This window comes from Venturia canescens, chromosome 11, assembly GCF_019457755.1.
Source record: "Venturia canescens isolate UGA chromosome 11, ASM1945775v1, whole genome shotgun sequence".
Lineage (NCBI taxonomy): Eukaryota > Metazoa > Arthropoda > Insecta > Hymenoptera > Ichneumonidae > Venturia > Venturia canescens.
In genome coordinates this window covers 5,410,954-5,434,959 of record NC_057431.1, presented here as the reverse complement: position 1 = coordinate 5,434,959, position 24,006 = coordinate 5,410,954, and the positions used below count along the sequence as shown (strand labels likewise).

General features: G+C 42.8%; 1 protein-coding gene across 2 annotated transcripts; it reads right to left on the bottom strand.

Annotated features, from left to right (window-relative positions):
- Positions 1–83: 83 nt before the first annotated feature.
- atos (atossa) lies at positions 84–23,561 on the bottom strand. 2 transcript variants are annotated; one of them, XM_043432622.1, is made up of 9 exons: positions 23,084–23,561; positions 9,539–9,756; positions 8,238–8,458; positions 6,894–7,116; positions 6,655–6,823; positions 4,141–6,208; positions 3,740–4,061; positions 3,467–3,666; positions 84–3,372 (listed from the first exon to the last, which is right to left on the bottom strand). In XM_043432622.1, the coding sequence occupies exons 2-9, from the start codon at positions 9,752–9,754 to the stop codon at positions 3,204–3,206; spliced, it is 3,588 nt and encodes a 1,195-aa protein (XP_043288557.1). In that variant the 5' UTR covers positions 9,755–9,756; positions 23,084–23,561; the 3' UTR covers positions 84–3,203. The 2 variants fall into 2 exon arrangements, with proteins under 2 accessions (XP_043288557.1, XP_043288556.1); XM_043432621.1 differs by lacking the exon at positions 23,084–23,561 and adding an exon at positions 10,740–11,188.
- Positions 23,562–24,006: the final 445 nt, after the last annotated feature.

The window sequence follows — 24,006 nt, the reverse complement described above, 5'->3', positions numbered from 1 at the left end:
CCATAACCAAAATTGACTTTTTGAGGTATAGCCTCAGTCAAATTAGTTCAGAAATGGGGGAGTGAATGAGGAAAGACGTTTCATTAAATTTTAATGCCTTAAAGTACTTTTATTATGTTTTGGCCTATCCCACACACCCAATTCGCGATCGCTTTGTATTTTCGAACAACATTTTTCTCCATCTCGGTATATCGCATCTGCCAATCGACATATTTGACGTTTAGTCGCAGGAATTTTTTTTTTCTTCTGCCACACGCATATACAGAGACACCGTCGGTAGAATTAATTATAATAAAAAGTACCGTATAGCAATAACAATATTTCGTGAGTGGTTTTTTTTTTAGTTTTTTTTTTATCATTGTTTTTCTCCTTTTTTCGTGTACACATCTTTTCGATCCTCTCTCATTTCATTAATAAAATAACGCTACACTATTTACACGCCTGGCACCAATCTACCGCGACTCGGCAACGAAAAAAAATGAAAAAAAAAAATATATATATATTTTTTTTTACAAGCTCACAGTAAGAAGCGCAAATTTATTTGTTTCCTAAGACAAAATATTCATCGATTTTTCTTCTTTCTCTCTTACCCTTAATATTCCTTCGAACGCACTAATTATTTTGACAAGTTTATCATCGTATTTCCACCCCCCCCCCCCCCCGGCGCTCCTCCCAAAATCACAAATCAACATGCGAAAGTTATCGAAAAATAATTCAACTCTTTAATCCGCTTAATTTAAATAGAGTTTTGTCGTATATTTCTGTTGAACGGATCAATGAAGTATTAAAATTCACAGAATTACAAAAGGCGATGGTAAAATTCGATTTTGCTTCTGTGCTTAAAACGAAAGTAATTTTTAAAAAATTCTCCCCCTTTTGGGCAACTTAACGAACGGGAATGAGCTACGATTTGAATGTGCTCGGGAGCAAATGAGCGTAATAATAAAAGCAGTAAAACTTCTTTTTTTCGCGAAATTTTGGAAAGAAGAAATCAGAATTGTGGCTTTGATTGGAAGTTTTTCGAAAAAATTCAATTTTCCTGACTCACTTTCCAGATGCTTTGTTGAAGATTCAAAAATATTGATTTATTCAAAGACCATCGAATACTCTCGTACAAAAAGATGGTCGCGTAAAGTCGAAATTCGTGAGGATTCAATTAAAAAGTTTCGAAAATATTCGTTTCGTTGAATCGCGAGGGAAATGAGTGACGAAAAGCGCACAATTTCGAAAATTCCTGAGATTTAGATTTTCACCAGCAATTCGAACGGGACGATCGTAAAACAGAGTTCCAACATTTTTCAATCACGACGAAAAATACACAGGTTGCTTTTAAAACTTAAAATAATGAATTTAGCCCAGAAAATTAGACGAATCAGCTGTTTATCATTAATCGAGCGAGCTCATCACACATCTCTTAACGAACGAAAAATAATAAAATTTGCGTTTATCACGTACATTTATTTAGCAAATAAAAATCCTTCAACGTTTTCTTTCACTTTTGCTATAAAAATCAAGTATTGTGTACAGCATGGCAGTGATTACACGCTCTACGTTTTTCTTCAAATTTCAATAACGATAGAAAAAAAAATCACAGAATAATAGAAAAAAATAATTCGAAAAAACCAACGTTTTTAAGGAAAAAGATAATTTTTCATCGTTTATTTGTACAAGTTTTTTTTTTATCCACGGGCAATTTTCGTGGAGCACTTCAGTGAGCATACTTTTATTCTTCTTCTCCTTCTTTCTTCGTAGCTCATTTATTTTTAAAAAATAATATTTCAACTTGATGCATTGTTTTTTCGAACGTTTTGTTGTATCGACCATTATGAGAATAGTGTGAATTACAGCCTACGATATTTCTCCTACGTAAATAGGTTTTTTTCATTTTTCTTTGTCTCGTTTTTTCCCTTTCTTTTCTTGAACTCATTAAATTATTTTTTTCTCGTAATCTATCAATTCATTATTCATTTTTTTGTTTTAAATTTATAATATATAATATATATATAATTTATATATATATATATATATTCATCACAGTGCTACGGACACAAAAATCGTGTTCTGTTTTATTTTTTTTTCTCTGCATTTATTTTCCTCCTTTCTTCCCTCCCCGTGTAAATAATAATTTTCTTTGACCAAAAAATCGCAGTTTAACGCGTCACTCGTTGAGAGCTCGAAAAATCGACTGACGTTTGAAAAAAAAGGTTTTTTTCCTTTTTTACTCAACAAAATTGTGAGCAATTTGAAAAATAATTAGATTCTGTACGTGATAAGAAAATATAATGATTTAAGGTCGTCTAACAAAGTAGCGAAGGCTTTGATTTTACCAAAGAAACTGATGACTCAGTGATCTTTGATGATTTTTTGTTCGTTGATCAGTCGAAAGATTCGATTTTTTTTCAATATTATCACGCAAATTCGAACAGAGTGACGCGTTTTTGCTCGACGCGCGCTTCGCCTTATCACCGCTTTTTTATCACTTCAAATTGTTCACACTCCTCTCCCCTTCGATTCCCCTTAAGAGCTAATTAAATCGTTAGTAATTAATCGACGAATTAATCAATTATTTACGATGTTTTGCTTCATTTATCTCCTCTCATTTTTTCATTCTCGTAACTTATATATAATCTAATAATTTTAACGCAGGTTGGCTACCCATGGCAGTATCATCCCACTCGAAATATAATTCTTACGTGGCTCTTTACACACGCCGTACTCTACGTTTTTCTTCCCTATTTACAATTCGCGACGTCGAGACCGAGAAATTCATGAAAACAACAAAGTAAAAATAAAGGCCGAAATTAAAAATAAATAAAAATTCAACAACAAGAATGTGAAAAAACGGGGGAAAAAAATTCCTCTTCACCGACAGATTTCGAGCTGCAACGTTTTTTCTGCCGATAATAAAAAAAAAAAAAAAAAAAAAACCGGAAACAATAAATAAAAAATAACGATAAAAAGGTCACGAAATTTCTCGATCCACTCTCTCAACTCGTCGATCGTATTTTTCTTTCTTTCTCAATGTGAGAACAACGTGATTTTTCACTCACATTTCTTTTTTAACATTTCACACATTTTCGTGTAAATTCTGCGTATCTTTTATCTGATTTTTTTCATGTTTTGTTGCGTCAAACTTGGACTCGAATGGGACTAGTTAGACGGAGAGATTGACAGCAACAACTCCACGGTAAGAACCACGTGGCTCAGCACCTCGGTGAAAATTTTGGGTTCGTAGGACCGTGTATGTAACTTCGCAACTCCTTGGGTGGTTCCGAGCCAAAATCCGAGGCTGTGTCGACGTCCGACTTCCGGCATATTATCATTCTTATGTCCGTGTGTAAATATATTCGTCCTGATTTTCCGGACATGAATCTGCCCACGGAATGAACAAAAAAGTACATAAGTTGATGGATTTTTTCAGAAAATCATACTTTCGTTGTCGCGAAATGATTATTACTGGGTTTACCTGAGATGAACGAGGTAGCGTAGCGTTTTGTCTCGCAAGGTTCGTTGGCGTAAAAAAGTATGAGATCGGGGCGGCATGTCGGAAAGATCGTACAAAACGACGAACATTTTGACGACGGTGCCGAGTGGATTTAGAAGAGTAACTTGAATGGTTCCGCTCCTCGGAACTTGGTAGCCCTTTTTGCCTAAGTTAATGTGAGCCTGGAAGGAAAGCAGAATTTTTTTAGGTTCCGGTCGGGCACGGTCGAGATGTTTGTCTCAATATTCGACTTACAAGGTACGGTGTGGAGACCTTGTCGTTGTCCCCGAGCGTATAGAAGAACACGGTGACCGGAAGCTTGCGGTGTTTCGGGCAGAAGGAGCCGCTGGCGCCGAGTTCGGCGGTGAAACCGTGAACGGTAGAAACCGGCTCGAGGCGACCGTTCAACGCCGACTCTTCGAAGCTCCCCAGGAGCGCGTGGCTCTGCGGTCTCACCCGGGTCTGCGATCCTCGCTTCGGCGCCTCGTCACCGTCCCCTGGTGTTTCTATCTCCCGATCGGTCTCTTCCAAGGAAACGGCGCCGGGGCTCGGCGGCGTGTTCAGCTCGAAGAGGGCGCTGTTCCCAACGTTTGGAATTAGTTTTGAGGAGAAATTGGGTGAAAAGGTTAACTCCTCGGGGGAAAAATGTGCTTTACCTTCTTTTTGAAGAGACGGAATTGAGTGTGCTGTCGTAGTCGAAACAGCAGTGCCCGCGTCGCAGCGGGGCAGGACTGGAAGTGAGCGGTAAGCCGGTGCGACTGTGAAAGACCATGGAGGCGGCGTTCTCGAAGGAGCGTCGAAACTGTTCTTGCTCGCTGGCGGAAGGAACGCCCTTTTCGTCCTCGTAGAGATCGGCGGGCTCGTTTTTCCGGAAGCGGGTGTTGAGGCAGCCGTTGATGGGGGTCGCGTTACTTTTGGCGAATGTTTGATTGAACGTGAGCGGATCTTCGTGGTGATCGTCGTGTATTCGGTTGAGCCCGAGTTGTTTGGAGGTCGACGAGGTCGGTCCTCGATTTGTACTATTGTTCAGACTTCGTTCAGTCTCGGTGAGGGACTCGTTGAAAAATTCGCAGCAGCGTCCGCTACTTTGGTCCGCTCCGAGGGGGAAATCCGAGGATTCGGTGTGCTCGGTTTTATTACCGATTTGCCCGTTGGCCTTGGCGTGACTTTGGGGTTGGCGTGAAGTTTCGGCGTGGCGGTGGCCCTCGTCCGTGAGGATTTTACGTTTCTCCAATTCCTTTTGAAACAGCTGCCTGAAGCGACTGAGCCTTTTGTTCAAAACGTTCGGTAAAGATTTGTCTTGTTCGTAGCGTTGCTCGGGATTGCGGAGTTTGACGTCCTCGTTGCCCTCGTCGAGATTCCGGGCCCTCGTGCCGTTGGAAATGTCCGCGAGGCCCTTCCGTTCGCGGCTCGTTCGAAGGATCGCGCCCAATAGAACGTCCGCGGGCTTGGACGGCGGTCCGCAATTGCCGTGACCTTGCCCGAGGTCGTTCCTCATGATTTCGGGGCTGGTAGCGAGCTTGCACTCGCAGCCGGCGCTCGATGGGCTGCTGCGTCTTTTCTCCCGGTGCACGGGGCAAAGGGACGCTCCGTCGTCCGACATTTTCTCCGCGCGGTCCCGACGCTTCGTGACCTTGGGCCCCGCGCGCCTCCGCGAGGGCGCCGTCGGCGTTCGCGCCCGCAGCACCGCCAGGACTTCGTTGAACTCCCGCTGGCTGAGCTCCAAATTGCAGCTTTTCAAGCGAACCTCGTTCCCGCGCGCCTCCTCGTGCGGCGCCCGTGCACAATTAGATTTTTCTTCCTCCGGGGGCGGAACTCGCTTCGGAACCTTTTCGAACCACTCAAAAATCCGGGAATCTCGCCTCTCGTTTTTTTCTGGTTTCTTATCCTTTGGCAACGACAACTTTGACATGAGCGCCGTCAACTCCTGCCCGTTGGAGGTTGAAACGCCGGTGGAGGTTTGCCGAACCCGGTAATTCTGGTGAACGGTACAAGGCGGTGAGTTTTTGAGGGCCAAATTTTCTCGGATTTTCATGGAGCCACCGCCGCCACCGGCGGCAGGATCTCCGAATATTTTGTCGCCGCGAAAACAACTCGTGGAAGCTTTCGCTTCGTAATTTTTCGCGCCGTTTTTCCTCGCGCTCTCGTTTATCGAGACGAGAAAACGCGGCTCGTTCTGAGTCTCCTCCCGGTCTCTTTTAGTCTTATTTTCATTGTTCTCGTTTGACGAGCTCGGGCATTGAGTTATTAAGGATTTTTCGTTGCTCTCATTGTTGTTCACGGCGTCGTTACGACTATCGGAATCTTTTATCGAGTGATTATTGTCGCTCGATGGCTTGTAGCGTTTCTCCTCGTTCCCCTCGTCCTCGAGGCTGACTTGTTTGCGAAAGCAGCGTTCGAGGCTTCCGGTGTTCAAATAGGCGCGACTCTCGTAACTTTCCGTTCTCCCGATCCCGTACTTTTTATCACAAGTTAAATTTTGAGTGTGCAACGATTCGTTGTTGAGTGTTATTGTTTCCCGAACCGCTGGCAGTGGCAGAGTTCCATGGTGGGACGAAGTCGAGGCCAATTCGTGCGAAGGACCGCAAGGCAAAGAACGACGACGCTTTCTTTCACCGTTTGGACGTATCGACGGCGAAGGCGGACTCGCCTCTTCGTCCTCGCAGTGACAGTGGTGCTTCCCTGGCTTGTCGCAGGCCGTTTGCAGTCTGTCGTCGACGATTACTGTGGAATAAACACTCAATTAGAACCTCGTAGTGCGAAAATTCATCGAGATACGGCGTGCACTCAACATTTTCTCCGAAAACTCGAGGAAACGCTCGAAATCTCAAAAAAAAACTGGCTCGTGGGAACGAGATCGCATTGAAAGTTTATCAGCCACTCAAATAAAAATGAGGACGAAAAAGAGGGAAAAAAATGCAGTCATAAGCTCAAGAACTCAAGGACAGTAGTGGAAACTCAAAAACTCAATCATCAATCTTCGAGGCTTAGCGAATGACTTGAATTTATTCGAATTCTGAATCACTTAAACATACGCAAAAGACACAAAACATGAAAGAGCACTTGACGCGACTCACGGGGCCTCGGAAACTCATGAGTTTGCACTCAACAGTCATAAGTTTGAAAAAACTCGTGCTCAGTGCGAATGAATTGTTGGATATGATAATTACCAGGCAATACGAGACTCTCAACAGTGTGGGTGGTCGTTGAAGGCAAAGGTCCATTCTTAGTCGGTGTGAGTGCGCGTGCCGCGCACTCATCGTCGCTCTCTTTCGATGGATGAAGCGGACAATGTAGCGTTGGCACTTCCTCCATTCTCGGCAATGCCCACACGGTAACCTAAAAATAATGATCGTTCAATCAAGCCCTTGCACTCAAATCTGGCGTCACTCAAAATGCTGAAACGTACCTTTATCGAATTATTGTCCCCGATTCCGGCCAATGGGAACGTGTGCTCGATCGGCGTCTCTCTGAACTTCCTCAGATTATCATCACTGTGGGAAACTATTCGCGTTGCGACGTAACTCGGTCTCTTACCCTGGCTCCGCGACCACCATGCCGCTATTTGACTGAAGTGCAAACGGGATCTAACCGCCTGATAGAGACCCTGAGAGTTCATGGTTTCCGGACTCCTGATAAAGTCGAATTATTCAATTGATTCAGTCGGACCGAAGGCATTGATTGTGGACGAATCGCTAACTTATGTGAGTGCCTTTGAGCGTTGGTGCCCAATTTTTAGTGCCCGTGAGTTACTTGAGTTAGGATGGATCGTGAGTTATTTTGATGAAAAGTTGGTGAGTGCTCTCGGATGGACGCGAATTTGAGTTAATTTTGAGTGCCCGTGATTCATTCCCGGTTTGAGTCAATGAGTTTGAGTGATGATAAAAGATTGTGAGTTTCATTTAATATTCCCAAGTGCCTGGATGGTTGAGTTAATTTTTCTGAGTGCCTGTAAGTGCTTGTGCGTTCGAGCCCCAGTTTTTTAATGCCCATGAGTTATCGTGAGTCTGAGTTAGTACGTTTTATGGATCATGCTTCGTGTGAGTCTAAGTGAGTACTTGAGTGTTTATGATTTAATGTGAGTTAATAGCTTGTGAGTTAATAATATTGAGTGCCCATGAGTTATTTTGACGAAAAGTTGGTGAGTGCTCTTAGACGGACGCGAATTTGAGTTAATTTTGAATGCCCGTGACTCATTCCCGGTTTGAGTCAATGAGTTTGAGTGATGATAAAAGATTGCGAGTTTCATTTAATATTCCCAAGTGCCTGGATGGCTGAGTTCATTTTTCCGAGTGTCTGAAAGTGCTCGTGCGTTCGAGCCCCTATTTTTTAATGCCCATGAGTTACCGTGAGTCTGAGTTAGCACGTTTGATGAATAAGCTCCATGTGAGTTTGAGTGACTACTTTTGAGTGTTCATGAGTTAATAAAATTACGTTGAATCATGAATCATCTACAAGAGAAGTGAGTAATTTTGAGTGCCCCCGAGTCGTCGTGAGTTCGAGTCAATAATTTTGAGTGCTCATGAGTCGTAAGTTTGAGTGATTATGAGTGCCTGTAAGTAACTTCCACGAGTCATCATCTCGAGTCTTAATTAATAAATCAAATGAACCGTGAGTCTATGTGAGTTTGAGTGAAAAGTTTTGAGTGCACCCTCGTAATTTTAAGGTCGAACTACGATTCAAGTGAAACGGTGAACGATAGGAAATTCCATTGAGCATTTTAAATTGGAAAATTCATTATTGATCGACTTACTTGCTCGGTACGACGCTGATCGACCAATATTCCAATAATATATCCGAAGGATGTTGCCATTGTGTTATCGAGGTGGAGGGTAATAACGATACCGGCGGTTTACAGGTCGCGCGTGCCAGTCCACAAGGACAATCGGTGCACATCAATACCTCGACCGACAACGACGAACCGATGGTTATTCTATCAGCAATTTCCCTCACCAAGACGAGATAACGACCGCACTGCGAACATACAGTCAAGGTCGGATTATTCAAAGTGCCACATTATTTCCTCGCCGGAAAGATCCCTTTCCGTGATATCACATTCTGCTCGTACGTATATGCGCCTCAGTTAATACGAGTCTCGGTGTACCTGAGGAGTCACCAAGAATCGAGAACACGTAATTAGAAACTTCCGCGCTCTGACTCACTCACTTCCCAGTAAGTTTCGTCATTCCTCGTCGCACGGTGCAGTATTCTATTTTACCATTACTTTGTGTGCTCTCCCGGCCTCCACAGTCCGATATCTCGCTTTCATTATTTTCTCCTTTTCAACCTCATTTTCTAATCACCATTATTATCATAATAACTTCATTGACTTTCATCCCATGATTTTTTTTCTCTTTCTTTTGACATCGGAAAAAATATGCGCTGCTGCCTGCCTCTTGCTGATTACACCATTGAGGAAGGCCAATTTCTAGCCTCTTTAGCTTTGCCTCTTTTACCGCTCGAGCGTACGTGCATGCCCTCCCGGGATCCGAGCCATGACGGGGTGAGTGCAGCCCTTATGAAACCGAGTCTAACGAGCCTCACGTACAGGGTGACCCGTGGGATTAAACAAACTCTCAGGAATCGGAAATAAGACAGAATTTAGAGGGAAAACTCTTGTGACAAAAGCTACTTGGCTCGAAGTCACGCCTCATTGTTGCTGGTCGAATTGACCTCGCACTCAAAGTCCAAGGTCCTGGGGAGGTTGCATTTTTTCAGGATGACGCTCCATTTTGACAGCGCCTACCGACAGCCGAGTTCACGGGCTTTTCAAAACACTACAATTGAACTATTTTTCTTTCGGAATTGCCAGAGATAAAGGGGCTTGAAGTTTTTAGTGTGAGTCACTCCATAAGTGATCCTGGGGAGGCTGTATTTTTTCAGGATGACGCTCCACTTTGACAGCGCCTACCGACAGCCGAGTTCACGGGCTTTTCAAAAGACTACAATTGAACTATTTTGCTTTCGGAATTGCCGGAGATAAAGGGACTTGAAGTTTTTAGTGTGAGTCACCCCACACGTGGAATTGACTCGACTTATGGGGAGGTAACTCACCAGATAGTTGTCTTTCTCGCAGACGTGGTCGTTCGGCAGAGCTTGAAGAGGCGCAGCACAGTGTGGACCCTCCTTGTAACCACGTGGTGGTCCCTGCAGTCTTCCCTCGCATACCAAGACACCCAGAGCTCGAACTACGCTCATAACTCCCCCGCGACTGCTAACCCCACTGGGGCTGGCTGACTCGCCCCCCGACACTGCGCCGAGGCAGTGCATCCCTGCAACATGATCAAACGGAACGGTCAATCTATGGCTATGCATGCGTGTTATTAGATCGAGTGCTGCTTGATGAACATCGCGGATTCATTTGCCAATCGGCAGCCCCCCCCCCCCCCCCCCTCGCGTCGGGGGCAATTCCCCCACAACAAAATGGCGGAAATCACTAAAAATCATCGGATTCGTTTGAAAATTGGTATCCAGGGGTTTTTTGGGTTGCTGATCTCGATTTCAGGATCGAAATTTATGTACAAAATGGCGGATCCGAAATAGCGGACGGAAAAAGCAAGGAATTGAACGATTTTCACGAAAATCCGTATCCAGGGATTTTTGGAATCGCTGATCTCGATTTTGAGGTCACAATTTTCATTATGTGCAAAATGGCGGATGATAAAATTTAAAAAAAAACTGATTCTCACGAAAATTCATATTCAGAGGCGTTTTGAGTTGTTGATTGTGATTTCAACTTCAAAATCTGGATACAGGTTAACCGATCCAAAATGGCGGACCGAGAAATCGAAAAATCTTCGATTATGACGATATTTTTTGACAAGGCGATATCGAGGTCGTTCTTTTTGAATCTATGGTTGAAAATCTAAAGTATAAATCGCATAATCGTGGGCAGGGTGAGAAAAATCGTTGAGGGATCCATCGCAACGTTTCTAACTGTCAGTGCCAGCGGTATTTTTCCCGTTGGCTCTTTACAAAGTTAACCGGAAGTGCTAGATTTTGCTCAGCAGAGAACTTTCAATGTACGCGCACATATGACGGCATTAACATGAATACAAGTCTGAGAAAATTGAGAGAACAGAGAGAGAGAGGGAGAGAGAAAAGGAGTCGGAGACTCGCGCACGTGGCGGGAAAAGCGACGAGTCTTAAGCAGGGGTTCTCAAACAAAAATGAACACTGTTCATTGAAAAAAACGTTTCTAGACGACACGAAAATTGTAAAAAATGTCGAAATCCGAAATGCCGTTTGAACAAACCTTCGAGATGTCCTTGGAAACATTCAGCCACATATTGCAAGAGTGTCGTCGACATTTTGGCCGTTTCCACCGTTAATTATCATACAAAAATATATTTACGAGTATAAAAAACACTGGCACGTGGTGAATTATCAAAGAACTTGGCAGTGGCGAACATTCGTTGTGAATTGGATTCCCTCAGTCTGAAATTCGATGCCGAGAGAAGACCGGAAAATCGAAAAAACCCCCAGAAATTGAAGAACCGTGAAAACAGCCGCGAAAAAAATGGGAAATTCGTCGTTTTCACCGGAAAGTAAAAGCCCACCCCTCCATATCGTGTCGCCGGATTCGCGCCGTCCTGGAGCCGCGTTCAGTCCCCGGAGAACAGAATTTTTCGTGCATTTGGCATATTCGAAAAATAGAGCGCGCGCCCTCGAGGTTTGACCCCTCGAAAAACGAGGTCGAATTGGGTCGCGAGGGTGGTAAATCGAGCGACAGGCGTCGAGGACGAAAGCCGAGTTGATTTTTACACCCCGATTAGCAAATGTAGGGCAACGGGGGTCGGACGTCGCTGCTCAATTTTCACAATTTGACCTTTATTTATGTTTTCCTCTGTTTACGACCGACGGGGTGAAGAAGCGAGAACGCGAGCACCAGGCTGACTGGAGTTGCGTGTCATGCGCAACCCCTTCAACCCCTCGATACGAAGCCTCAATTCCTCCCTCCCTCGGACTCTCGTCGCGAATAATGCGCGCGCCCCCGCGCTTTTCCTCATTCGACATCGCAGCCCGGCTGAGCTAGCGCATGGGCAAGACTCCGGGGGGAGGACGGGGGGGGGGGGGGGGGGGGGAATGACGTCCGAAAGGGTTGTGCGGTGCGGGGGCGAGTGGGGGGGGGGGGGACTTTTGGTAAATACGGTGTGAACGTCCGACTCGAGAGCGTTCCAGTTGAGAAAATAGCCGCGATTCCAAATTTGGAGCATCATTTTTGCCCCCCCCCCCCCCCCCCCGAAGGGGGGACGACTTTCCTTTGTTTTGAAGCGACTAATGAAAAAGCACGAATTTTTCAAGGTCCCGCCTCAAAGTTTTTCGACTCATTTTCTACGCTCGGAGATCGTTGAAACTAATAAATTTATTTATAACGATGAATCACTGGGAAATTGCGTTAAAATGGGAATGGTAAATCGCTACGGATGAAAATAATTGGAAATATACGAAAATAAGACTCCTCGTAAGGGGCGAGCATGCTTCTCGAACGTATCAGAGTCAGGACCTACGGCAATGTGGCCCCGGACGATGATTTCTTTGAATTTTCTTGCGAGTCCTCAAGAACTTGTATAAATAAATGTACACGCACATGTACGAGGATAAAGATATGTACGTCGCGTGTATAATCGCGGTAGGGGAGTGAATGACCCGTTGCCCGGAGACCCGCCGAGTGTTGGATGTCACGAGTAGCCAGCGGAGCAGATCAGAGAAAGAAAATGAGAAAGAGGAGAGAGACAGAGCACACACGTGTGTTGGCTTTTCTCAACGAGCCATGTGCCACGTACCAGAAGTGTGTGGAATAATGCTGGACGAAAATTATTATGTTCTGGAGAGCTGGCACTCAATGAACTCGAGATTAGAGCTTTTATTTTTTGATTTGAGCTCGAGCGAGTGGGCTTGAGGTCAGACAGTTTGGAAAATGTTTTGATAAAAATTTGCGATTTTTTGAGCCCGTGGGGAATTGAGGCTGGTGAGTTTCGGGCGAGTTGAGTGCACCGGGATTGAGTTCAGTGAGCTTTGGGAGGCTGGAAGGAATTTTAGCTCGTTTGAGGACTTTGAGTTCGAATTTACTGAATTTTTGAAAGATTTTTTTTTTCATGCGTTGAGTTTGAGTGGCATGAGTTTCAGCCTTGTTGAGTGCACGGAACTCGAGTTGTGTAAAATCTTTCAATCGAGCTGGTTCGTTTGAAGTTATTCGGACGAATCAAGGTTCCTCTTGGTTTGAGTTAATTCGAGTTGGTTGAGTTTGAGTGCAGCGAGTTCGAGTTTATTGAGTCATCGAGCGATTTGAAGTATTGCCCACGAAATCAGTTTGAGTGCAGCGATTTTTTTTACATGATTCGAGTGAATTCAAGTGAAGTGAGTTTGGATCATGAGTCTGGGGGATTTAAGTGCCGTGAGTGTTGAGGACAATTTTAGTGCCAGCAACTCAAAATGGAGTTGGTCCCTCGGGCCTTGAGTGCGGAGTTTTGCATTTTTATTTCACGATTCGAGGTTTTGAGTGCAATGAATCCTGAGTGTTTTTGAGTGCATCGAGTATTTTTGAGTGACCGAGGCATTTGATAGCCGAATTCGAGTCTACGATTCTCTGAGTGTTTTGAGTGCGTTGAGTGTAATGAGCTTCTGAACGATTTTGAGCCAAGTCAAACTCGATTTTGAGTGCCAACGACTCAATAGTCCCCCGGGCCTTGAGTGCTGAGTTTTGAGTTTTTATTCCATGATCCGAGGTTTTGAGTGCAATGAGTTCTCAGTGTTTTTGAGTGCATCGAGTATTTTTGAGTGACCGAGGCATTTGCTAGCCGAATTCGAGTCTACGAGTGTTTTGAGTGCGTTGAGTGTAATGAGTTTCTGAACGATTTTGAGCCAAGTCAAACTCGACTTTGAGTGCTGAGTTTTGAGTTTTTACTCCATGATCCGAGGTTTTGAGTGCAATGAGTTTTGAGTGTATTTGAGTGACCGAGGCATTTGCTCGCCAAATTCGAGTCCACAATTATTTGAGTGTTTTGAGTGCGTTGAGTGCAACGATCTTCTGAACGATTTCCAGTGACGTCAAACTCGATTTTGAGTGCAAGGAGTTTCCAAACGATTCTGAGTGCCCGGAAAAACGATCGATCGGCACTCAACCGCTCTCCGTCGTCCCCAAAAGCTCCAAACCGCTTTTCATCCTCGACCGAGTCCTCCGAGGATTTTCGTGCCTCCAAACCTCCGGCTGGCTCGCACATCTCATGGCGTCGAACCATGGCAAGGGAGTCGAGAAGAAAAGAGAGCGAGGGTTTTTAACCGCGACGTCTAGACGAGTCTCCCCGAGAGTATTGCACCCTCTCGGCCCTACGATTTAGGCGGATTGGCCCCTGCGAGGCTTAACAACCACCCAAAGTCGTTTCTCCGTACGCCAAAGCACTTAGACCCCCTTAATCCTCGTTCTTTGACCCCCCCTCGCTCAGGATCATTCGAAAGACAAATGAAAGTCCCGAAACCACCCAGCACACACGAGCACAATCGTTTCAGGTGAAAATTCCATTTTTTCATACAAAAGGTTTTTCCCCCCATTGAAAAGAGTCCCCGCTCCTTGCCGAGGAAATCAACGCTCCAAGGTGCTGCCCTCTGGACCATAGCGCAATTCTATTTCCGGAAAGGCGTCAAACTCCGAAAATCCTCTCCGACTATCTACGCACGTATTCACATCTCGCTGTACCTGCAAGTTTCACGAGTTCAAATCTCTCGTGACGCGAGGCTCCAAGAGTTCGACGAGCAGAACAGGGCTCTCGGGTTTCACGGGGGAATCGGAAGCTCCTCATAAAAGGTGCTCCCGAAAAGTAGCGTTTCCCCCACCTTCCGATCGCCGCGGGATCCCGACGTTAAAAAACCTCGCGACACATTAGCGAGCCTGTAAAGTGCTTAAAAATAAAATGGAGTCTTGATCGTTTGCAATGAGAAATAAACGTCCCAACTCTCCAATAACTTCCTCAATTTTTAATCACCCCTCGAAATGTTTAAACGACATTAAAAAATCGGGATAAGACGTCCAAATATTTGCGAATGATTCGCAATTATTTCGCGCCTCAAACAAGCGCACAAATAATCGAAAAAAAAATGAAAAGCAGAGAAACATTAGTGACGAAAATTCGCCTTCCTTTGTCCCGGGTACAGAAGAGCGGATCGATTCAACGGGACTCGCGTTACCGAGTCCAGAGACCAGAGCCAGTGACGTGGGCGAGGAGTGGGGCAGAGCCAGGCTAGGTCGCCCTCCTCCATATTTTTCTTGCTCCCCAAGCGCGTGCTACGCTTCTGGAGGGAGAAAGACTCGACGCAGCATCGCGGAGGGGGCATCGGACGTCTCGCTTTTAGTCGTCGCGAGGTCAGCTGAGCACGAGAAAAAGCCCCAACGCAGAGAAACACGCGAGGGCCACACACACATGCACATCAGCTGGGCAGCGAGCCTGCAGCCAAAATGGCGTCGCAGAAACAGCTGATCGAGCGAGACAAAAAAGCAGCCCCGGAGGGGGACTCGCGCATGCGCCATCCGCCGCGCCCTCCCCCCACGAACCGCTCAGAACGCCGCTGACCGCCGAGCCGAGCGGAGCGAGCCTCAGGCGCTTACGGCTATTTACGGCCTCGACGAGATTTTCACCCCACACTTTTAGATCCCCGCACCTTTCGGTATCTTTATATTCTACTTTGCGTCCTTGTACCCACCCGATCTCAACACACGCGCCCGCGTGTATGTACAGACGAGGAGAGGCCGATTTAAATGGGACGGAGAGACTGGAGGCCTATTTCGAAACTTTTAAAACCTCCCGAGCCTCGAACCTGCCGCGTACGATCGTTAAATTCAAATTACCCGGAGCTTATCCTCCTCAACGACTTTTTCCTCGATCGGTGTATAAAGATCGTTGGAAATGTCAAATTTATTTTTGCCTTCTCAGAAAAATTAAACCTTTCTCGGTCGTGCACTACTAATGCCCGTTTTCTCCAACGTTAATCTGAGCTCAAACTCGGCTCATGCTGTCTCGAAAATCGAGGGAGCCAGAGATTTTTATCTCGCGCGAGACATCGAACGGTGCACGTGCACTGCACAACGGACACGTGGCTCGGTACGTTTTTAAATAAAAACACAGGAAAGCCTCCTCCTCCTCTAGACGGGCTCGCTTCCTGTCAATGCTTTATTGATTCCTCCATGCACCGTTTTAGCTCTCACCTGTCATTATCTTCCCAGCTGAAGTGTCCGATAAAAAATCATTTTGTTTGAATTTTGAAATTTTTGTGTCGAAAAATGAAATTTTAGTGGAAATACATTCCTGACAAAAGTGTCGACGTTCCGGGAGCGAAAAAATTGAAATTTATCGCTGGAATAATGAAAGCATAATTAGAGCCTCCTCGGGGAGGGAAAATCGCTCACGTCCGGAATTTTCTGTCCTGTCGAATCGTGACGGGATTTCCCCTCGCCAGAACTGCGCGTTAAAACGTACGGTTAGTTTACTTCGTCGGACACTTTCACCCGCAACTCGCGCGTTATTGCCCCAGGAAATTCCCCGTGTATATAGACGTATTTTACGCTCCTTCATTGTGAGGCAAGAGAGAAGCCTTACGCTCAAACAGTCTTTAGATTACAGCGAAAAGTTGCGACCACAAACGTGTGTCCTTTCACTCGGAGGGGCAAATATAGAAAAATCGTTCACCTTCCATATGAATTTTGCGATACGAAATCATTGTGGCTTCGTATTCTAAACGCTCTTGAAACATTCCCTTCACTCGATCAATTCAAATTTCTCATTCATCGAAATAATTCAACTTTCTCTTTTCCCGATATTCGAATAAAATATTCTATTATTTCGGGAGTTTGTGAGTTCGAGGAAAATCTTTCTTTTCGAATTTTCGTCTCATTTTATTTCAATGTAAAATTATTTTGAACGGGTTATGAGTCGGGAGGAGTCAAAATTGAGTAAAATAGCATAAAAATTTTCGCACCCGGTGGTAAAATTTGAGAAACTATTGAAAATTCGGAAAAATCTTATAATTTTTAATACATTTTACAAAAATGGTTAAATCGATTCGAAAAAATGCTAAATTTGGAGAATAAAATCGGAAATTCTGTCGAAACGATCCGGTTGGAAAATATTTCGAAATACGAGAAAAAAACTGACGAAATATGGAAAAGTGACTGAGAAGAATTTTCGAATGAAATTTTTTTAAGCTCGATTGCAAGGGAGAGCAAAATTTCAAAAGGCGGCTAATTAATAAACAAATGTTAAGTGGAACGAATTGAAAAATTCTTGAATAGCCAGTGCAGGGGGTGGGGGAAGGTTTGAGCGACGAAACTGGTGAAAGTCGACGAACTGAAAGAACTCGAGCTGGAAAGGAGAACTTGTGCAATCGGATTGTGCACGATCTGATCTCTCTCGAGGTGAAAAATCGATAAGCTTGATTCGACAACAATTTTAAAAATGTATTATTTATTTTGTTTTTATTACAAAATTCATTCGTTGAGCGTGGAATAGAAAAAATGGAAAATTTCGAAACTTCGATGGTGCGTTTCGTGTCGTGGAAACTGGACTCGAAAATTCGGTATTTCGAGGACGAATCGAGCCGCGATGAATATTTCAAGCGATAATTAAATCTGTACTCGCCCTTGAAGCGCATTTTATCTCGAGAGATTCGAACGAGCCAACTAATAATAGTCTCGACAAAGCGTTCTTTTGCCAAACGCTAACAGACATTGAGCTCTCGAATCGAATCTTCCGTTTTTGCCCTTCGTACGAGTCGAAAAATTACGAAATTTCAAAGTTTTCAACATTTTCGACGGTTTTTCAAATCCCTACATTTCGTACAGTCCAAATATTTTTCAATCTTCAATTTACAAACTCAAAAAGTTGCAAAAGCATCATGAAAAACATTTTGAAAATCAAAAAAACATTTTTGAATCCAAAAAATGGAAAAAATTTCACATTTTTTAGTCGATCGAGATCGTTGCATCTGATAAAAAATTTTGACGAAAGAAAACGCCCAACATTTCAGAAAATTTTGAAAAATATTTTTCAATTCGCCCAAAATTTCAAATAATTTTGAAAACATTTTTTTGAATTCGCCAAAAATTGCAAAAAATTTTGAAAAAAAGTATCGAATTCGCCCAAAAATTCAAATAATAAAAAAAAATTTAATTCGCCAAAAATTGCATATAATTAAAAAAAAATTGAATTCGACAAAAATTGCAAATAATTATTCAAAAAAAATTTGAATTTGCCAAAAATTGCAAATAATTTTTAAAAAAATATTGAATTCAGCCAAAATTCCAAATAATAAATAAGAAATTAAATTCGCCAATAATTGCAAATAATTTTGTTTTTAAATTGAATTCGCCAAAAATTGCAAATAATTATTCAAAAAAATGTTGAATTTGCCAAAAATTGCAAATAATTATTCACCAAAATTTTGAATTTGCCATAAATTGCAAATAATTAATCAACAAAATTTTGAATTCCCCAATTTTTTAAGCAAATAACTTTTTTTTTTAATTCCATTCGCCAATAATTGCAAGTAATTATTAAAAAATATTTAAAATTCATCAAAAACTCAATAAAAATTTTTAATTAATTTGCAAATTTTCAATCAATCTCCATAACAAATTCAAACTAACTTTTCCTCGCACGCAGCTCAAGAAATCGATTTAAAAATGGCCGATGCGTGATCGCCGATGAATATCAGCGTGATTTACGAGTCGACACTTCCGCGTGCGTATATAAAAGCGTATTTCACTTGTATTTCGATGTGCACACATGCAGGGGCACGAGAGTGGACCTCGGTTAGAGAATAGTTACGCAATGGAAATATCTGCTTCTCTTGGCATGACACGTGTCGAAGCGTGCTCGTGCTCTTTCGTATATCGACACAGATATACGTCGAGGCATAATGCGCTCTTTTATCGTGTTTAACGTCCGGCAGTGCGCTGGTTAAGGCCTGCAATTAAGTGTTGCGCTCGACCAGCGAAGAATCTTCGTGGCAATGCGGGTTTGGATGTTCCTACGCGCTGCAAATTTTCTTGGAGGTTTTTTCAAAAAACCTTTTTTCGAATCGAATCGAGTGATTCTCATAAAGTCCCAATTTTCAGTGAAAATAAGTTAAAAAATGAAAAAAAAAATAAAAATAAAAAAAAACTTGAAAGAAGTTCAAAAATAAACGAAGAAAAGGAAAAACGTTTGATTGGAAAGTTCATCGAACGAGAATGTCAATTGAAATATACAACTTTATTGGAAAAAATACAAATTTTCATTAATTTTAGTAATTTAAAATAAATTGAATGGAAATTAAAAAAAAAAATTTGATAAATTCTCATGGGAGTTTGAAGATCGACACTTTTTCGAAATTATCTTATTCGAAATGACTAAAAACTTGAAAAAAATGTTAATGCAGTCGAATTCGACGAAACGTCGAAGAATGGTAAAGAAAATTTGATAAAATCCCACGAGAGTTCGAAGATCGCCACTTTTTCATTCAGTTTTATGTAAAATGATAAATTATTTAATCGAAATGATGAAAATCTAAAAAAAATGTTAATTCCTCAATTGGATTCGACGAAACGTCAAAGAATTGTAAAAAACTGTGATTTTATTTGACTAAATTGAGGAAAATTGGAAACTTTTCAATCGAATTTAACAAAAATGAAAGAAAAAAAAAAATCGTAAACGTGATAAAAAAGTTGTCAAAATTTATCAGAAAAGCATAAAATGTTGGGACCTTTTATAAAAAATTGACCGATCGGAGTGAAAATTTTTCAAATTGATTTTCCACTCGGACGATTTTTCCAGCTCGTTTGGCTGTTTCTTCGTCACTTCATTGGTGGCTCGAACCATCACTGAATTTGCGTCTTGCGAATGGAGGGAGAGAGAGAGAGAGAGCGATGGGAAAAGTGTTTGACGTCCTCGAGCGATCGGGCGCCCTAGTTCACCGGATGTGCGCTGGGCGCACGAGAAATTTCGCGAACTGGGTCGACCCTCCAGCGAGGGGGAGTTTTTTCGCGATTTGCATGACGCGAGGCGTCCGATGCGTCGAATTTCTCATTTTTTCCAATTTTTTATGAATTTTTTTCATATTCGGGGATGGGAGGGTTGAAAAAAACAAATTTTCCCCCTTTTCGTTCGACTTTGTACGAAATTTTGACGTTCCGATGAAAAAGTAAAAAAAAAAACAATTTATTACATTTTCCCGGACTCCTCATCGGCTTGCGATACGCGAATACAAAAACTGAGAAAAACTAACTCTCCGCGCGACGCGGAGCCTCGAAAATCCGTCACGAGACGCAGGCGAAAAACAAAAGTCGATTACGTTCCGCCGCAGGAAACCGTGCCTCGGCTCGCGAGTCTCGCGTTTATTTTTCTTTCGCACCCGTCGCTGGCCTTGGGGCTCTCAAAACCGCCAGAAAATCGGCCCCCAATCCCGCAGCGAATTTCAGTATTTTCAGATCCGAAAGAAAATGACGATTTCGTAGATTTTCACTCGCGACGATTGGCATTTACAAAAAAAGTCACTTCAAAACTTTTCAAAATTATTTATTTTCAATGAATGATTTTAAAAAATCACCATCAATGAAAAAATAAAATAATTCAATTTTTTTCATTCTAATGGATCAAATTATGTAAATTATTCGACTTTTTCTCCCAACAATACGAAAAAACATTTTTTATCGAAAACCGTCCGTACGAATTAAATCTGACGTTTCATCGATATTTATTTTACGAACGTTCCTCCCCCCCAAACGTTTTTTTTCCCTCTCGCCATTGCCCTCCTAAGCCAGATATGCAAGGGACATAGAGAAACAGGGACAAGAGGAAGTCAGCGAGCGCTCAAAGACGGGAGCGCGAAATGAAGGAGAGCGAGAGAGAGCGAGCGCAAAGGGGAAGTGCCTGAAAGGGGTAACGAGCACGTCGGGTGGGAGAATAGTTCGTATCGGTGTGACGGTGGGGCTCTTCGCGGATCTAGGTTACCCGCATATTATGCAACGAATACACACTTACTGTGGAAAAAGTGAAGGGGGGAGGAGGGAGAGAGAAGTTGTGTATGACTCGAAACGTATGGATGTTGTGTAGATTTCTCGCCCAACGACAGCCGTGACGCGTGCCCAGGCTGCACGACGACAACGAGGCGAAACCGTAAGCAACAATCCGTGCATGGACTGTTAGGGTTTCTAGAGCTTCATAAATTTTCAGAGATTTCGAAGAAATCGTGTAGCGTTTCGGACCCACCGCTTCGCGGGGGGGGATGGAAATTTTCAGGAAAGGAAAAGTTTGCGAATAAATTGGGCAGGGTGTCAAATGGACATCGGGCGATTCTCCATCGTGTCAAATGCCCATAAAACCGCGCCGTTGTATGGTGGTCAACGGTATATATTTTATGGGCATTTGACACGATGGAGAATCGCCCGATGTCCATTTGACACCCTGCCGTAAATTGTAAAGGAAATAGTTAACCTCAAAAAAGCGAGAAAAAGGGTTTTTAGGTTAGGAAAATTTGAATAGGAATTGTGGATCGAAATGAAGAGAAAAGATTTGAGAAAGGAACAGGATACAAAAGAAAGGGGAAATATATCGAAAAGGTTGTTCGGTATGTTGGGCTAAAGTACCTGAAAGACGAAGACACTCGCTCGGTTTCTTGGAATCGAGCGAGCGACGACTCTCGGAAAGGGGCGGGGGGAAGGGAGAGCGGCGGTAAACAAAAATTTTCGCTCACTAGTCGCTCGGTTGCCGTAGGTCTTGTGTGAAATAAAAATTCGTGAGTGTTCGTTCGATGTGCTTATAAAACGCAATGTGATGTAATCCTCGGCCAGCTGTCGAAAATTGCCCGTTTTCTTTACGGTTAAATTGGTGAAAAAGAGGGAGAGAAAATATTTACAACGCCGACGATTCCGAGCGTTTTTCGCGAGCTGCAAAAAAATTCGATTTATTTTAAACATTTCCGATGAAATTTTCGAGGTTATTTTTCTTTCGATGTTTTTCCTCGTTTCTTCATCCGAACTCTTCGCGTATTTTCGATATTTTTTCCAACATTTTTCTATTTATTTTCGCAATTCTCCATTTTTGACTCGAGCATTTCGGATTTATTGACTTTCGAAAAGAGCGACAATTTTTTTGCCGTCTTCCCACATTTTCACTTCCCCCGATCGAAGAATTTCTTTAGAAATCGAAATAAACGGATTCCAAGCCTCAAAACTGCCGAATTATCCCCAATTAATGAAACAATTGACACTCGAGAGTTTACCATTAATTAAATCGACTCTAAGAACCACGGTAAAAGGAACATTTCGTTGATGTACCGCGAGAGAATAATTGGCGGATTCGTACGGCTTAGAACGAGGAGAACAGCGTAGGCGCATCCCACCTTGGCTAAAAGCTGCAAAGGCTCATGCCAATTGGCCTGTGAGCGTCCTCGCTACGTGCCCGTAACGTGCAACTCGCTCCGACGAGTTTTCGCCTCGACTCTCTGTACGGAGATAACAAAACCGTGCGCGATTCCCAGCCAAATGTACGTGCTACCAATTTTTATTTGCGTTATTCCAATCGAAATGTGACCGAACGAAGAAACAACTTTTTCGATAAAAAGTATGAAGTTTTACTGAAGAATGTTACTTTTAAATAAAAAATATTGAAAAAGAAAAAAGTTATCTCGAATTTTTCACTTCTTTCGTTCGATATTTCACGGCCTTTGGGATTAAAGAGTTTACTTTTTATTGTCATTCCGCGATGCTGATGTAAGTTTTGAAGAAAAATCACGAACTCGCTTTTGTTTCGGCTCGTTTAATCGCAAAGTTGATAAAACGAAATAGAAAAGCAGGAAATCGTGTGCGACGATTTTTTTTTGCATTCCTACGGTTGCGTCGTAATTTTTTTGGATTTTAAAATGGGGATTAAAAAATGTTGAAATTTTTCAAAATTACGAGAGATTTTGAGAAACCTACTTTTTGTGACGAATGTCAAGGTCAAGGACAGCGGCCAAGAACGATGACGAAATTGGAAAACTCGGACTGCTTTGATTTTCAAACGGGAGCTTGGAACTATTGATAATTTTCGAAAAATTATGGAATTCGCGTGTGCGAAAATTTGCTGTGATCGTTGGGCTCAAACAATGGGGAAATTGACAGAAACGTTGGAGTCAAAAAAAGTCAGCCATTTTTGTTTTTTCTCGTTTCGAACGATAAGAAGAGCGACTTTGGACGGTCGTTTAGTGAAAACTGCGGAGCATAGTGTTGAGGGAAATGTGTCTAGTGACTTTGGACAGATTTCGAAGCATATTCGATGAAATTAACCAAAATAAAATATCGAATAATGAGGTCTTATTAAGAAATAACAATTTCCGGTAATTCATTATTTTCTTCGAAGTTCAAGGTCAAAAAACTATTTCAAATTGGGCGTAAATTCGAGAATTGCAATAATTTCTAGCGCCTCCAAATATTTCGAGAGCGAACGCGATTTTGGATAGTGGAAACGTGAAAAATCCGAAAGAAAAGGGTTTGGTGATTTTTTTCTACTCTCCTAGGGAGCTTCGAGCGAACAATAAATAATACTAAATTGATTGAATTGACGAATAAAGGAGGGTGTTGTAAAATCTTACCGAGTTTCGTGTTTAACGAGCAGACGCAATGAGAACGATCCGACGAGCCTGGGAGTCTCGTTCCCTTAGGGTCAAATGATTCTTTCAGGCTCCATGTCACGTCTAACCTTTCCCAACGATGCTCGCTCTCTTTGTCCCTATCAGTTCGACGGTTCGGTCTCTCTCGTTGGTTCGCGCACGAGAGAGACACAGGGGCGCACACACACACAGCTGTTTATTGCAAAATCATCGAAAAATTAACTTCCCGACGAATTTATTGGCTGAGGACAGTTCGATAATGCCATTGATTCGTAGCTTCAATAACCGCTCGCCAAAATCACGAACGCGACAACACCAACGAACATTACCAAAAACACACAAGATAATCAAACAAAGAACGTACACAAAAAACTCGACGAGCGAGAAAAGAAAAGGAAAAATTGAATTTCACGAGCAACACGCATCCCATACGCTCCCAATAACCATACAGACCGAAGGTCTGTTGCCAACTGATCCGGGTATGACAGCTACGACGACCAGCCTAACCATTTCTGCCATCCCCTCTCTCGCAAAATTCCCTAGAAAGACAAATTTGCGTACAATTCTTGCGTGCGCATTGGCAATTCTTTTCATATTTTTTTTCGTCAAAATCATCATGAAGCATTGCCTTTTCAAAGGTTTCATTAATATTCGAACTTTTGGCTTTTCATTTCGGACATTTAACTCGTTTTTTAGAGACTTGTCGATTGACTATGAATTTCGTGGTTAAGGCGAGTCCATCGTGCGTTGATTCTGCATCGGAAATTTCACGATTACATTTTTAACGATGAGTTTCATAGGCTTTGACAATTGGAACAATGAACGAATGGTTCTTACGAAATTACAGATGGAATAATTGATGCTTGACGATCACTCTGACGATTTTTATCGACGTTTCAATCAAA